General features: G+C 47.3%; 2 protein-coding genes across 9 annotated transcripts in view; both read left to right on the top strand.

Moving 5' to 3' along the window:
• The window catches only part of HIPK1 (homeodomain interacting protein kinase 1), a 52764-nt gene extending 45799 nt beyond the window's left edge, over positions 1 to 6965 (top strand). For 6 of the 8 annotated variants that reach the window (XM_020908118.2, XM_020908152.2, XM_070463872.1 and 3 more), the window contains 2 exons: positions 1052 to 1182; positions 2246 to 6965. In XM_020908118.2, the coding sequence (XP_020763777.1) occupies positions 1052 to 1182; positions 2246 to 2734 (620 nt within the window). In that variant the 3' untranslated portion in view covers positions 2735 to 6965. Of the gene's footprint in view, positions 1 to 1051; positions 1183 to 1855; positions 1961 to 2245 lie in introns of all 8 variants that reach the window. The other 2 variants (XM_070463873.1, XM_070463874.1) reach the window with 2 other exon arrangements.
• A 1436-nt stretch (positions 6966 to 8401) lies between these two features.
• Positions 8402 to 11567, top strand: OLFML3 (olfactomedin like 3). Its single transcript, XM_020908231.2, has 3 exons — positions 8402 to 8742; positions 9677 to 9962; positions 10271 to 11567. The coding sequence occupies exons 1-3, from the start codon at positions 8629 to 8631 to the stop codon at positions 11089 to 11091; spliced, it is 1221 nt and encodes a 406-aa protein (XP_020763890.2). The 5' UTR covers positions 8402 to 8628; the 3' UTR covers positions 11092 to 11567.
• The last annotated feature ends 1818 nt before the right edge of the window (positions 11568 to 13385 follow it).

The raw sequence follows: 13385 nt of genomic DNA, 5'->3' as shown, positions 1-13385 counted from the left end.
TTTCAGTGGCAACTTTATACTCTCTTTATAGAGAGGCCTGTGAATTTTTGGCATCATTATAGCCATCCCTTCCATACTTTTATAACTTAATATTTTACTGTGAATTATAATACTACCAGAGACATAAGCAGGGTTCTAGTTTGAGGGTGACATGTGGTTCTGCTCCTCAGAAGTAACTGTCTACTGCAGGCAGGGCAAAACTTCCTCCTGCCAAGCTGTGCTAAGTTGCTTCAGTCATGTCCAACTCTGCAACCCTATGGACTATAGCACCAGGCTCCTCTGTCCATGAAATTCTCCAGGCAAGGATACTGGAGTGGGTTGCCATTTCCTCCTCCAAGGGTTCTTAATGACCCGGGGATCAAACCCAGGACTCCTGCATTGGCAGGCATATTCTTTACCACCAAGCCACTGGGGAACCCCTGAGCAGCATTACTGGGGGCTCTGTCCTGTACTGGGTCCAGAGAAAACAGGATGCTCCACCAGTCACTGAATATGTGCTCCAGTTTTCCTCATGAGGCCACAGAAGGAGGCAAAATTTTGAAAACTGATCATGCTGTAGTTTCAGCTGTAGTTTCTTAGAATTTCAAGACAGTGAATGCCCAACAAGATACAATCTTATCTTCCTTTAAACCCCTTTGACACCTTAATGTTCTGCAGTATTACCAGTATCTTACTCAGCTTCACATTATCATTTCTGTTCTTGTTTAATTCCTTCATACATAAAACCCTATGCTTCTTGGGAGCAGGGTCTGTTCTTACTTGTGTTATATTTCTAATAGCACCTTAACACATTACTGGCGATCAGATAATATTTACTGAAGTGACCCTTCTGAAGACCCTCTTGGAGCTCTATAGGAAGACAAAAAGGGATAATATAGTTTTTGTTCCTCTGGTGTAAATGTAATTGAGGAAATAAGATACACATGAAACCTTAACTCTTGCAAACCTCATACAGACATGGACTGATTAATATGATGCCATGTGAGGTTTAGCTCAGTGATACTAAGCCCATGTCTGCTCATAACTAAGGCCTGACTGACCCTTTTTTTAGGTCTCCTGAGCAGTAAGACCAAGCCAGTGGCTTCAGTGAGTGGGCAGTCGTCTGGATGCTGTATCACCCCCACAGGGTACCGAGCTCAACGCGGGGGGACTAGTGCAGCGCAGCCACTCAACCTTAGCCAGGTAAGCGCTAGGGGCTGCTGCTTTCTGTTTGGGACCCCCCCTATTGTTGCTTTCTGGAGAAACCTGCTTCTGGCTGGATTGCTGAATAAAGCCAAATGAAGCACAAACAGCTTGGTGTTCCATGGCCCGCATTGTATCTGCATGTGTTGTGTCTCTTTATTCCCTCTGTGAATGTGTTCAGGGTATACGATCCAGGTTTTCCATCAGGCCTCCCGAGTCTGTCCTGGATGATTAGAGAAATGTCTGGAATTTAGAAAGCACCAAGGATACTTTAGTCCATGCCTAGTTCTGCATCATCACCGGCATTGAGACCATATTCTCTTCTTTCATCTCCTGGGTCATAAATAACTTGAGCCTCATACTGTTTACTTGAAGCAAGGGACAGTGAAAAGCTGTCTATACACTTAATCTACTGGTTCTAGTCTTACATGTTGCTCGAGTCTGGGGTTTGGGGCTCTTTTCCCCACATCTGATCTTCTGATGGGTGGGGAGGGTCCCTACTCTATTTGTGTTCACTTTTTCCTCAGCTAAAATTCTGGTGCTTGTATGAAAGCTGTTAGCAGTGAGAAAGTGTAACTGTGAGGGTGTAACTGTGGGTTTGTGTGCACGTGTGTGTGTAAGAGAGGGCACATGCAAGTGCAGATGTACGTTCGAGTTAGTGCATGTGTTTTAGGCACCACAATTCAAGAGGGATGTGAAGAACTTAGAGGAGAACAAAAGAAACAATGGCAAGGAAGAGAGGGTAGGGAAGATTCAAAGTCACTGACGCCAGAATAGGGTGAGTTGAGTTGACAGTTACTCGCTTGTAGGAGTGGGTAACCCCTGTGAACTCTTTATTTCCCCCTTTCCTCTGTCATACTGGAGAGCAAACCGCTGCTGTTTGGGCTGGGTTAGGATCTGTTCTGCCAGGAGGCAGAGGGATGGATGGCTGCCTTCTGACAGCATTGCCAGTCTGGGAGATCTGTGCTCTGGCAGCCCAGAGGCAGTTTATGTTAGAACCTCAACTCTCAAAATGGACCATTAGTGACCTCAAGATTGCTCACTCCCTTCTCCCTCCTTCCAGAACCAGCAGTCATCGTCAGCTCCAACCTCGCAGGAGAGAAGTGGCAACCCTGCCCCCCGCAGACAGCAGGCATTTGTGGCCCCGCTCTCCCAGGCCCCCTACGCCTTCCAGCACGGCAGCCCACTGCACTCGACGGGGCACCCCCACCTGGCCCCAGCCCCCGCTCACCTGCCGAGCCAGCCTCATCTGTATACGTACGCTGCCCCCACCTCTGCTGCTGCACTGGGCTCCACCACCTCCATTGCTCATCTCTTCTCCCCGCAGGGCTCCTCGAGGCACGCTGCGGCCTATGCCACCCACCCGAGCACTCTGGTGCACCAGGTCCCTGTCAGCGTTGGGCCCAGTCTCCTCACTTCTGCCAGCGTGGCCCCTGCGCAGTACCAACACCAGTTTGCCACCCAGTCTTACATTGGGTCTTCCCGAGGCTCGGCCATTTACACTGGATACCCACTGAGTCCTACCAAGATCAGCCAGTATTCTTACTTGTAGTTGGCGAGCATAAGGGAGGGGAGGGCCCGAGTTCTCAATGGGCTGTCATGAGCCCCTCCCTTACCCTCTCCTGAAACTCCTTAGCCAGCAACTTGCTCCACAGGGGCCCACTGAAGCAGAAGGCTTTTCTCTGGGGAACCTGTCTCAGTATTGACTGCATTGTTGTAGTCTCCCAAAGTCTGCCCTGTTTTTTAATTCTTTATTTTTGTGACAGCATTTTTGGTATTTGGAAGAGTTCAGATGCCCATTGTCTGCAGTTACCAAGGAAGAGTGATCATTCTGAAGTTACCTTTGAAAAATATTTTCCTTCTCTGACTTGATTTCTATAAATGCTTTTAAAAACAAGTGAAGTATCTCTTTATTTAACTTTATTTTATTGTAATTCCTGGTCAGAGGAAAAATGCTGATAGGAGGACTCGAAATCTGGTAACAAGTAAGGAAAGGAAAACCATTACTTTCTGCTTGTTTAAAAACCAAGACTTAATTGCTTCTCTTAAGAGCAGCTTGCACAAATCTGTATTTTACTGTCTTGCATTTCTCCTTGGAATTTTACCTTTGCTAATGGGACATTTAAGCTTACAGTGTTTTAGTATTGTTTTCATGTCATGTTATATTTAGTGGGAAATTTTTATTTTTGCAAAACTGGTTACATACTACTCTGTGTTACTATTGGGATTCTCTCAGTTGCTCCTGTGTTTATTATAAAGTAGTGTTAAAAAGGCAGCTCACCATTTGCTGGTAACTTAGTGTGAGAGAATCCATACCTACCACAAAGCACTGGGTGTTCTTTTTAAATGAAGCCCTGTGCATTCTTTTTAAATTATTTTAAAAAAGTCTTTCTCTGATTCAGCTTAAATTTTATTCTTGGAAAAGCCAATAAGGTGGTTATTATTGTATGGTGATGGTTGTTTTCTTATATGCAAACTCTCTTTGTATTATGTGATACTGGCATTGATGAGCTTTGCCTGAAGATTAGTATGAATTTTCAATAATACACCTCTTTCTCTCTTTGCCTCATCTCTCCCTTTGTTCTATGTGATTTATTTGGGGAGAAAGCTAAAGGATCTGAAATCAGATAAGAACGTTGTGTATAGCTTTTATACTTAAAAGTAGCTTTCTTTGTATGCCAGCAGCAAATTGAATGCTCTCTTACTAAGACTTATATAAGTGCATGTAGGAATTGCAAAAAATATTTTAAAAATTTATTACTGAATTTAAAAATATTTTAGAAGTTTTGTAATGGTGGTGTTTTAATATTTTGCATAATTAAATATGTACATACTGACTAGAAGACTATAACAAGCAATTTTTCCTGCTAACCCAAAATGTTATTTGTAATCAAATGTGTAGTGATTACACTTGAATTGTGTATTTAGTGTGTATCTGATCCTCCAGTGTTACCCCGGAGATGAAATTGATGTCTCCATTGTATTTAAACCAAAATGAACTGATACTTGTTGGAATGTATGTGAACTAATTGCGATTATAATAGAGCATATTACTGTAGTGCTGAGTGAGCAGGGGCATTGCCTGCAAGGAGAGGAGACCCTTGGAATTGTTTTGCACAGGTGTGTCTGGTGAGGAGTTGTTCAGTGTGTGTCTCTTCCTTCCTTTTCTCCTCCTTCCCTTATTGTAGTGCCTTATATGATAATGTAGTGGTTCATAGAGTTTACAGTGAGCTTGCCTTAGGACGGACCAGCAAGCCCCCGTGGACCCAAAGCTGTTCACCGGGATTTATCAGAACAGGATTAGTAGCTGTGTTGTGTATATGCATTGTTCTCAGTTTCCCTGCCGACATTGGAAAATAAAAACAGGAACTTCTCTTTTTTACCACCACCTCTACCCCTTTCTGTTTTGGATTCTCAGCTGAGTTCTCACAGAAGCATTTTCCCCATGTGGCTCTCTCACTGTGCGTTGCTACCTTGCTTCTGTGAGAATTTAGGAAGCAGGTGAGGAGTCGAGTCAATATTAAATGTGCATCCCCCCCCCTTTTTTTAAGTAAGTGCAATCACTTTTAGATGATTTATTTTTTCCTTTTCCCATGTGGCAGTCCTTCCTGCGAATAGTCGACATTCCTAGTAAAATATTTGCTTGTTGAAAAAAAACATGTAACAGATGTGTTTATACCAAAGAGCCTGTTGTATTGCTTACCATGTCCCCAATACTATGAGGAGGAGTTTTGTGATGCCGCTGGTGACAGGGAACTCGCAGAAAGGTTTCTTAACCGGTGAAGAATATTAAGAAGGAACCAAAGCCTGTTGAGTCATTGGGCTTCTGAGGTTTCTTTTTAACAACTTCTGTATTCTTGGGGCCCTTCAAACTGTGAAATTGTCCTTGTACTCTCAGCTCCTGCACGGATCTGGGTCAAGAAGAGGGTACTGGGGATGGCAAAGTTCCTGCCCGTAAAAGATTTGGGGGAAGAAGGCTAACCCTAAGATGTGGGTGTGTTCCATCTGAACTGAAGGTTATAGATTTGAGGGATACGTCTAGGACTGGTTCTTTGTAGAGATGGTGTCAAGGAGGTGCAGGATGGAGATGGGAGATTTCATGGGACCTGGTCAGCAAGCTCTGAACCAGGTTGAACACCGAGGAGCTGTCAAGGTATTTGGAATTTCTTCATTGGAAGGAGGAAGGGCTTTCAGGATGGGGCAGATAGTCAGAACAGCCTACCAGGAACATGTTGGTGTTTTTCTACTTTCTTTTCATCATTATATTGAGTTCTGTTTTCAGCACTGTATTGGTCAAGATACCCAAGCAGTTTGTACAGTTTCTGTCACGAGTATTATACAGTTTTCTGTGTCAGCGTGGGTGATCTTTATGTCTCTTTTTGCCAAACACATTCTCATTTTATAGCTCAAAGGCAGATCTATGGAAACTTTTTTTGTTCCTTATCTTTCCTCTACAAGGGATAAGTTTTGTTGTTTTTGTAAGAAATGAGATGCGGCGGGGGGGGGACACAAAACACTCCACTCCTGCACCCCCTACCCCCCACCTTCAGTCCAGTAAGTGGATACCACTTAAGATAGGAGTCTTCATGGGGAGAAGACAATACCACCCAGAGCTTATATTGTTACCATAGTCACCTTACTAGCAGTGTGTGGCTTTAAGAATTTTAGAGATCTTCAGTCTTAATTTTGCAAATTGGCGTTTCGGATTTACCAAGATGAAATGCATCTGTGTCTGCTGAATGCGTATGTGCTCAATGTGGCTTAGATTCTGTCTCTGGGGCTTAATATTGCTGGCCCTGACAGGATGAGGGAAGCCCCGTAATAAAGTGAGCAGCTGGCCCCGGTCACAGAGGCCTGACCTCAGACCGGCTTAAGGCTTTAAGTCCTCTCAGAACTTGTATTTCCAACTTCCCCACTTCAGGGGTGAGAGAGAAAGTGGGAAGGTGCAGCCACTCTAGGCTCATCAGGACACTTGATCACTCCAGAGTTGGTCAGTGCTCAGCTAAAACCCCAGTCCCAGGAATGAGAACACCATTTAAACAGTTCTGGCCATCCATCGTCCTCCACTGGAGGGGCTAGCTTGACTGCCCTTAGCCAGGCAAGTGCAGTAATGTGTGTTTTATTCAGCATTATTACGCAGAAACCCACTGGTTAGGATGGTTTGTTTTAGGATAGGAAATGAAATTGCCTCTCAGTGACAGGAATGACCCAAGCCTGCTTCCTATTTCAATTTTTTTTTAAACTGATGGATGGTGCAGCATGTCTACATGGTTGTTTGTTGCTAAACTTTATATAATGTGTGGTTTTGATTCAGCTTGAAAAATAATCTCACTACATGTAGCAGTACATTTTATGTACATTATATGTAACGTTAGTATTTCTGCTTTGAATCCTTGATATTGCAATGGAATTCCAACTTTATTAAATGTATTGATATGCTAGTTATTGTGTGCGATTTAAACTTTTTTTGCTTTCTCCCTTTTCTGGTTGTGCGCTTCTTTTACAACAAGCCTCTAGAAACAGTTTCTGAGAATTACTGAGCTATGTTTGTAATGCAGATGTACTTAGGGAGTATGTAAAATAATCATTTTAACAAAAAAATAGATATTTAAAATTTAATACTAACTACGGGAAAAGGGTCCATTGTGTAAAACATAGTTTATCTTTGGATTCAATGTTTGTCTTTGGTTTTACAAAGTAGCTTGTATTTTCAGTATTTTCTACATAATATGGTAAAATGTAGAGCAATTGCAATGCATCAATAAAATGGGTAAATTTTCTGATTCATGTGACTGGTTTTGACTTGTGTTACAAGGGTGCAAAGAGGATCAACAATGGCATCTTTGGAGTGGCTGAATACGTTGCATCTGAAGACTGGTAGAATGTTAGAGACAAGTTACTTCTTCATACAAATCTCCACATCTGAACTGACTAGGGCCTGGTAGGGGACACTTCCCCAGAATGGAGTGTCCGGGGCCCTAACTTAAGAGCATCTGGATCTAGCCCTTTGGAAAAGGCAGAAACTTCTGACACTCATTAATTGCTTCCTACCATGTTCCACCAAACATCTAAAGTACCAAAATGAAAATAAGAATAACCACAAGATGATGCTATTTTCCCCTCCTTTCAAGCTGCCCTGTTAGAAGACTAGTTTTTTTTTTAGAGGAGAATTTCTGATCAGATTTCTCATGATTAAAATGAATTAAATTTCTCCTGATTTCATCACTGAGGGTCTCTGAATACATGCTATGTTCATTTGACTTCTTTAGACGTATGTGTTTCAAGACAAGTCTATCTTACAGTGGCCATTAATTCATTTGGGGCTCCTGCAGTCATAGTTGGAATATAGAAATGAGAAAACAGAAACGCCCTTTGGAGCCATAACCAAGAGAAATTATCAATAGTCTGTTCTCTCCCATTAGTAGGGAAGTCAGAGTACATTTATTTTAATTTAGACTACAAACATAAATTTTTCAGATTTTTCCCCCCTAAATGAGTGTAAAAGTAGTGTGAACTCACTGAACACTCCCTAGTTTTGGTAAGATAACATTCTAGGAGCTTTCAGGCAAAGGAAGACTATATAGAATGACTGCTGTCAGACTCTCTTCCAGATAATCAAGAATTAATTTACAAATTTCTCAATGACCTGTTTTGAGTTTTTTTCTTTCGTTTTAATCTCAGTTACATTGTCTTTCTTAGTCTAAATCAAAGAGAGGCTCCTTAAGTAATTGGATAGTCTGTGGGGAAAGGTGCATTTTAATCATGAAAGCCCTTGTAAATTCAGCCTACTTGGCTTGCCTTGTAGAAAATTTTCCACTGGAGATGAAGTCTAAGCCTTGGTTTTCCTATTAATTCTGAGATGACAGCAGGTGCTTGGCACAAGGTGGCGCCAGTGAGCCGTAGAGGAAGGTCCTGCAGACGTGAGCACTATGGCCTTTTTTCCCACCTCTTCTCCTCAGACCTCATCTCCCTGCTTCCAGCTTCCACCAAAGGCAGAAAACAATCCGTGCTGTTATTGCTGGGAAAGGAAAGGATAAATGAAGAATGTTTCTGAAGTCAGCATCGGAAGCATTCTAAAGCAGAAATAGTTTGCTGAGTTTTCTCTGGGGTTTCCGCCTCCCCCTTCTAGCTCCCTTTCCTGGATGACTGCCCAGAAGGCCTTTGCCCTAGAGTTTCCAGTCCCCTCCTCCTCTCCCGGGGAGCCTGCAGCCTAGGCGGGAAGTGGTTAAAGCTTCTGGCTGCTCTGCAATAGGGCCATCTGTGTTTGATCAATCCTGGCGGAAAGGAGGAGGGCCTTAAAGAGACTGTGAAAGCATTCCAGAGTAGTGAGAGAGACCAGGGATGGAGAAGGAGAGGAGGCACCGCCCCCACCCCGCCTCCAGAGCTAACCCGCCGGCTTGAGTGGAAGAGGCCGACTACACACTCTGGCCCCACTCTGCCACTGCCATGGGGCCCCGCACTCCACTCCTCATATTGTTCCTTTTGGCATGGTTGGCACCCCTTCAAGGACAGCAGCACCACCTTGTGGAATACATGGAACGCCGATTGGCTGCCTTAGAGGTAAGTGACTCTTCTGGCCCAGCCCGGAAGGATTCCGTATCTTCTAAGTTGATTCACCCAGTTTGTCAGAGACCTGGGGATGGATGACAAATTAGGCTCTGTAAGTACCTACAGAAAACTCCATCTTTTAATAAGAGGATTCTCAGAATTGCAAATCTTCCTCTTTCCCCACATCCACAGAGTGCAGTGCATGTGTGCTCAGACTTGGCCGACTCTTGAGACCCCATGAACTGTAGCCCTCCAGGCTCCTCTGTCCATGGGATTCTCCAGGCAAGAATACTGGAATGGGTTGCCATTTCCTCCTCCAGGGGATCTTCCCGACCCAAGGATTGAACCCAAGTCTCCTGCATCTCCTGCATTGCAGGCGGATTCTTTACCACTGAGCCACCAGGGAAGCCCACATTCGTAGTGCAGTTCCAAAGCAAATAGACCTCTGTGTTTCACCTCTGGGATTCAATGGGATAAGGGGACAGAGTGGAAGTGAGAGCTAGAATTGCAAGGATTTATCCATCTCAAGAGGAGCTGATGGTTCTATTAAAAGTTGGAAGTTCTCAGAGAATCTGCAACTTTCTGCCTATTTAATGGCTTGGAGCCTGTAGCATCCTAGTTCCTAAGAGGGGGATAGCATAATGGAGCAGAGATCCCTTCTCACCTTCTTGTACTTAGACTGCCCTAGAGGCTCAGATGATTCAGTGGCACTGCTCACAGACAGTAGGCCAGAGGATGCAAAGTCAGGATAGGGACGTGCATGGGTCTTAGCCTGGCTCTTTGCACATTTAGCATCTTGAACATTTTATTTCCTTTGGGGATTGCGGGGAATGCTGATGCCTGCCTGAGTTTGTGCCTTTTTCCATTCCTGACTCCCTGCTGGGGCCTCTTCCTGCCTGGGAGTTGTGACCCTGCAGCCCTCCCTCCTGCTGCCCCATCCCTTCAGGAACGGCTGGCCCAGTGCCAGGACCAGAGTAGTCGGCATGCTGCTGAGCTGCGGGACTTCAAGAACAAGATGCTGCCGCTGCTGGAGGTGGCTGAGAAGGAGCGGGAGGCGCTCAGAACCGAAGCCGACACCATCTCCGGGAGAGTAGACCGTCTGGAGCGGGAGGTGGACTATCTGGAAACCCAGAACCCAGCCCTACCCTGTGTAGAGGTTGATGAGAAGGTGACCGGAGGCCCTGGGACCAAAGGCAAGGGCAGAAGAAATGAGAAGTACGATATGATAACAGGTAAGCAGTCTGAAACAGACCCCCGTGTTCTTCCTTGAGTCTTCCCCTTTTTTCTCCTTATCCCAGTCTATCTGGCTCTATTTTCTGGAGTCTCTTTTACGGAAATCTCTGTAATATCAGGTTCATTAAGGAAAGTTTCTGGGGACCCAGGCCTCTGATGCCCTTTCTCCCAGTCTTCCATAGAGTAGAGGCATCCACTGGGCAAAGGCCCGCTCTTGTCTAAACTGCCCACCCAGCAAGGTTCCTGCAGTGAGCATCTAACTCTTGCCTGTATTTCCTTGTCCTGTGATTTTCTCCTTTCCCACGAGACTGTGGCTACACGATCTCTCAGGTGAGATCAATGAAGATCCTGAAGCGGTTCGGTGGCCCAGCCGGTCTATGGACAAAGGATCCACTGGGCCCAGCAGAGAAGATCTACGTGTTAGATGGGACCCAGAACGACACAGCCTTTGTCTTCCCAAGACTGCGTGACTTCACCCTTGCCATGGCTGCCCGGAAGGCTTCCCGGGTCCGGGTGCCCTTCCCCTGGGTAGGCACGGGCCAGCTGGTATATGGTGGCTTTCTGTATTATGCCCGGAGGCCCCCCGGAGGACCTGGAGGGGGCGGTGAGCTGCAGAACACTTTGCAGCTCATCAAGTTCCACCTGGCAAACCGGACAGTGGTGGACAGTTCAGTGTTCCCAGCAGAGGGTTTGATCCCCCCGTACGGGCTGACGGCAGACACATACATAGACCTGGCGGCTGACGAGGAGGGCCTTTGGGCTGTCTATGCCACCCAGGAGGATGACAGGCACTTGTGTCTGGCCAAGTTAGACCCACAGACGCTGGACACAGAGCAGCAGTGGGATACCCCATGTCCCCGAGAGAACGCCGAGGCCGCCTTTGTCATCTGTGGGACCCTCTACGTCGTCTATAATACCCGCCCTGCCAGTCGGGCTCGCATCCAATGCTCCTTTGATGCCAGCGGCACCCTGACCCCGGAAAGGGCAGCACTCCCTTATTTCCCCCGCAGATATGGTGCCCATGCCAGCCTGCGCTATAACCCCCGTGAGCGCCAGCTCTACGCCTGGGATGATGGCTACCAGATTGTCTATAAGCTGGAGATGAGGAAGAAAGAGGAAGAAGTTTGAGGGAGCTGGTCTTGTTTTTTTTGAATCTCTTTCACCTCCATACATTTATATCCTGACTAAATTTCCTGCTCCTCATTCTCCAGATGTGGGCAAGCTGTGATTCAAATCTCGTGTTTTTAATCCATGGAAGCTAAATTCTCCTGGCCCCATGCATTTCACGTGGGACTCCAGATCTTAAGGAATCCTTTCCGAGCTAAAAGAGAGAAAGCCCCAAATGTTCACTCTTCTGCTGCCCCATGTAAACAAATTACAAGCCAGTGAAAGATGACCCAGTTTCAGAGCTCTGACCCTTAAATATATGGGGGCAACCCCAATGATCAGGCAACAGAATATTTCTGGCCTCAGTGGGAGTCAGGGGAGAGAGGGTGAGGAGGAGACTTTTAGCTCTGCCCTCTCTCCCTTTCTCTTCAGTGCCCTAGAGAATGGGACTCATTCTGTACTGCAGACTTTTGCATTAAAAGGAAAATCCACTGCTCCTCGCCTGTGTGTGTTTGGGGTAGCCCTTGGATCAGATTTCTCCCCATGATCGTCCATTTTCTCCTCTGCCACATATCCACTCCTTAAGCCACATTAGGACCTTGGCTGGGCTCCCAGGCTGAGGCAGAGGGGCTTCTCTAGTTACAGACTTCATCAGGAGGCGCCTGGGGAGGCAGAGTATCCACCACTTAGTGAGGCTGGGCAAAAGGCCTCCCTCCACACCCACCATCGTCCACACCAGCCTTCCCAGAACCCCAAATGGCACTGTGCCTGTGGCCATGGGACTAGGGCCCAGGGGCAGAGTTTCTAATTCCAATTCTCTGAGGTTTTGAAGCAGAAAATGGATTTTAGTCACACTGCAGTCAAACGTGGGAACTAGAGCCCTGAATATACATGTGTGTTCAGTAAGAACTGTTTCCCTTCTGAAGTGGACTCTGCGCCGCCCCCGTGCTGAAGCCCGCTCCCATCTCTAGCATGGCCCAGGGCCAGGTTGCTCAACTGTGATCTTGGCCTGCAGCGCTCTGACTTTCCGGCTGCCATGGCGTCTGCGGTTTGGGCGAGGAGGAGGGGCAGTGACCACGTCCTTACCAGTTTCCCAACACATCCTTCTCTCCACCCACCTCGCCCCCACCTACCTACCCCAGTCCCCACCTCGGGGAAGTCTGTCCAGAAGTCCTGGAAACTTAACCCTTTGCTGCCTAGCACCCTGGCCTCTGGGCGAGACATGGAGAAGGCCAGTGCAGGAAGGGAGAAGGGACAGGAGACGGAAACCCAGGTTTTGGAGCCCATTCTCTAGGCATCTGCTAAGCTCTGTACCAGGCCCTGTTCCAGCCTCATCCTCATGTCCAACATCAAGGAGCAAGGCCGTCTGATGGACAAGATCCACTTCTTTGACAGTGAGATTGACCTCGAGCAGCCCTGGGGGTGTGGGTGGGGTGTCCTCCCGGTTATTAACCTCCTGGCAGGAGGGGAAAGGGACCTGGTCTTTTCCCCTGAGGATATCGCTCTCCCTCACCCAGCCCCCACCCAGGGTAAGGTTTCTGTCAGGGCCCTGCGATCCTCCTTTTGTCTTGTCTCCCCAGGCAGAGCTGCTCCTGACGTAGGTTGGGGAGGCGGGAAAAGAAAGCCCTGCAGCACCTCACAAAGGCCCTATTGTGGGGAGCCCGGGATGGGTGGGGGCTCGCTCCCATTCAGTCCTCCGTAATGTGAGGCTGGCAGCAGTAATCACCACCTGTCAGCCCACAGAGGGGTCTGCCCACGGAACATCTGGTTCCGCAGCGCAGGGCGCACTAGAGGCTGTGGAGGAGGGAGGAGTTCCCGCGGCCCGGAGACAGGGGTCCCGGCTCCGAGGAGGGGCGTGTACACGGGGCGGGACGGGGGAGCTCCTGACCCTACGCCGCTGGACTGAGGATGGGGCCCTGTCTGCAGCCGTATCTTGATACCGCACCAAACGGCAGAAGTGGCTTTTTGAAGACCCTGAGGAGGGAATAGCTCTGGGACTCTGTGTAAATGACATCAGTGTGAGGCTGCTGCTGCTAAATCGCTTCAGTCCAGTCCGACTCTGTGCGACCCCATAGACGGCAGCCCACCAGGCTCCCCCATCCCTGGGATTCTCCAGGCAAGAACACTAGAATGGGTTGCCATTTCCTTCTCCAGTGCATGAAAGTGAAATGTGAAAGTGAAGTCGCTCAGTCGTGTCCGATTCTTAGTGACCCCATGGACTGCAGCCTACCAGGCTCCTCCGTCCATGGGATTTTTCCAGGCAAGAGTACTGGAGTGGGGTGCCATTGCCTTCTCCGTCAGTGTGAGGAGTGAGG

Source organism: Odocoileus virginianus, unplaced genomic scaffold (assembly GCF_023699985.2).
Source record: "Odocoileus virginianus isolate 20LAN1187 ecotype Illinois unplaced genomic scaffold, Ovbor_1.2 Unplaced_Contig_8, whole genome shotgun sequence".
NCBI classification, from domain to species: Eukaryota; Metazoa; Chordata; class Mammalia; order Artiodactyla; family Cervidae; genus Odocoileus; species Odocoileus virginianus.
Note: the sequence above shows the minus strand (reverse complement) of the source record. Positions and strands in the feature narration are given on the sequence as shown.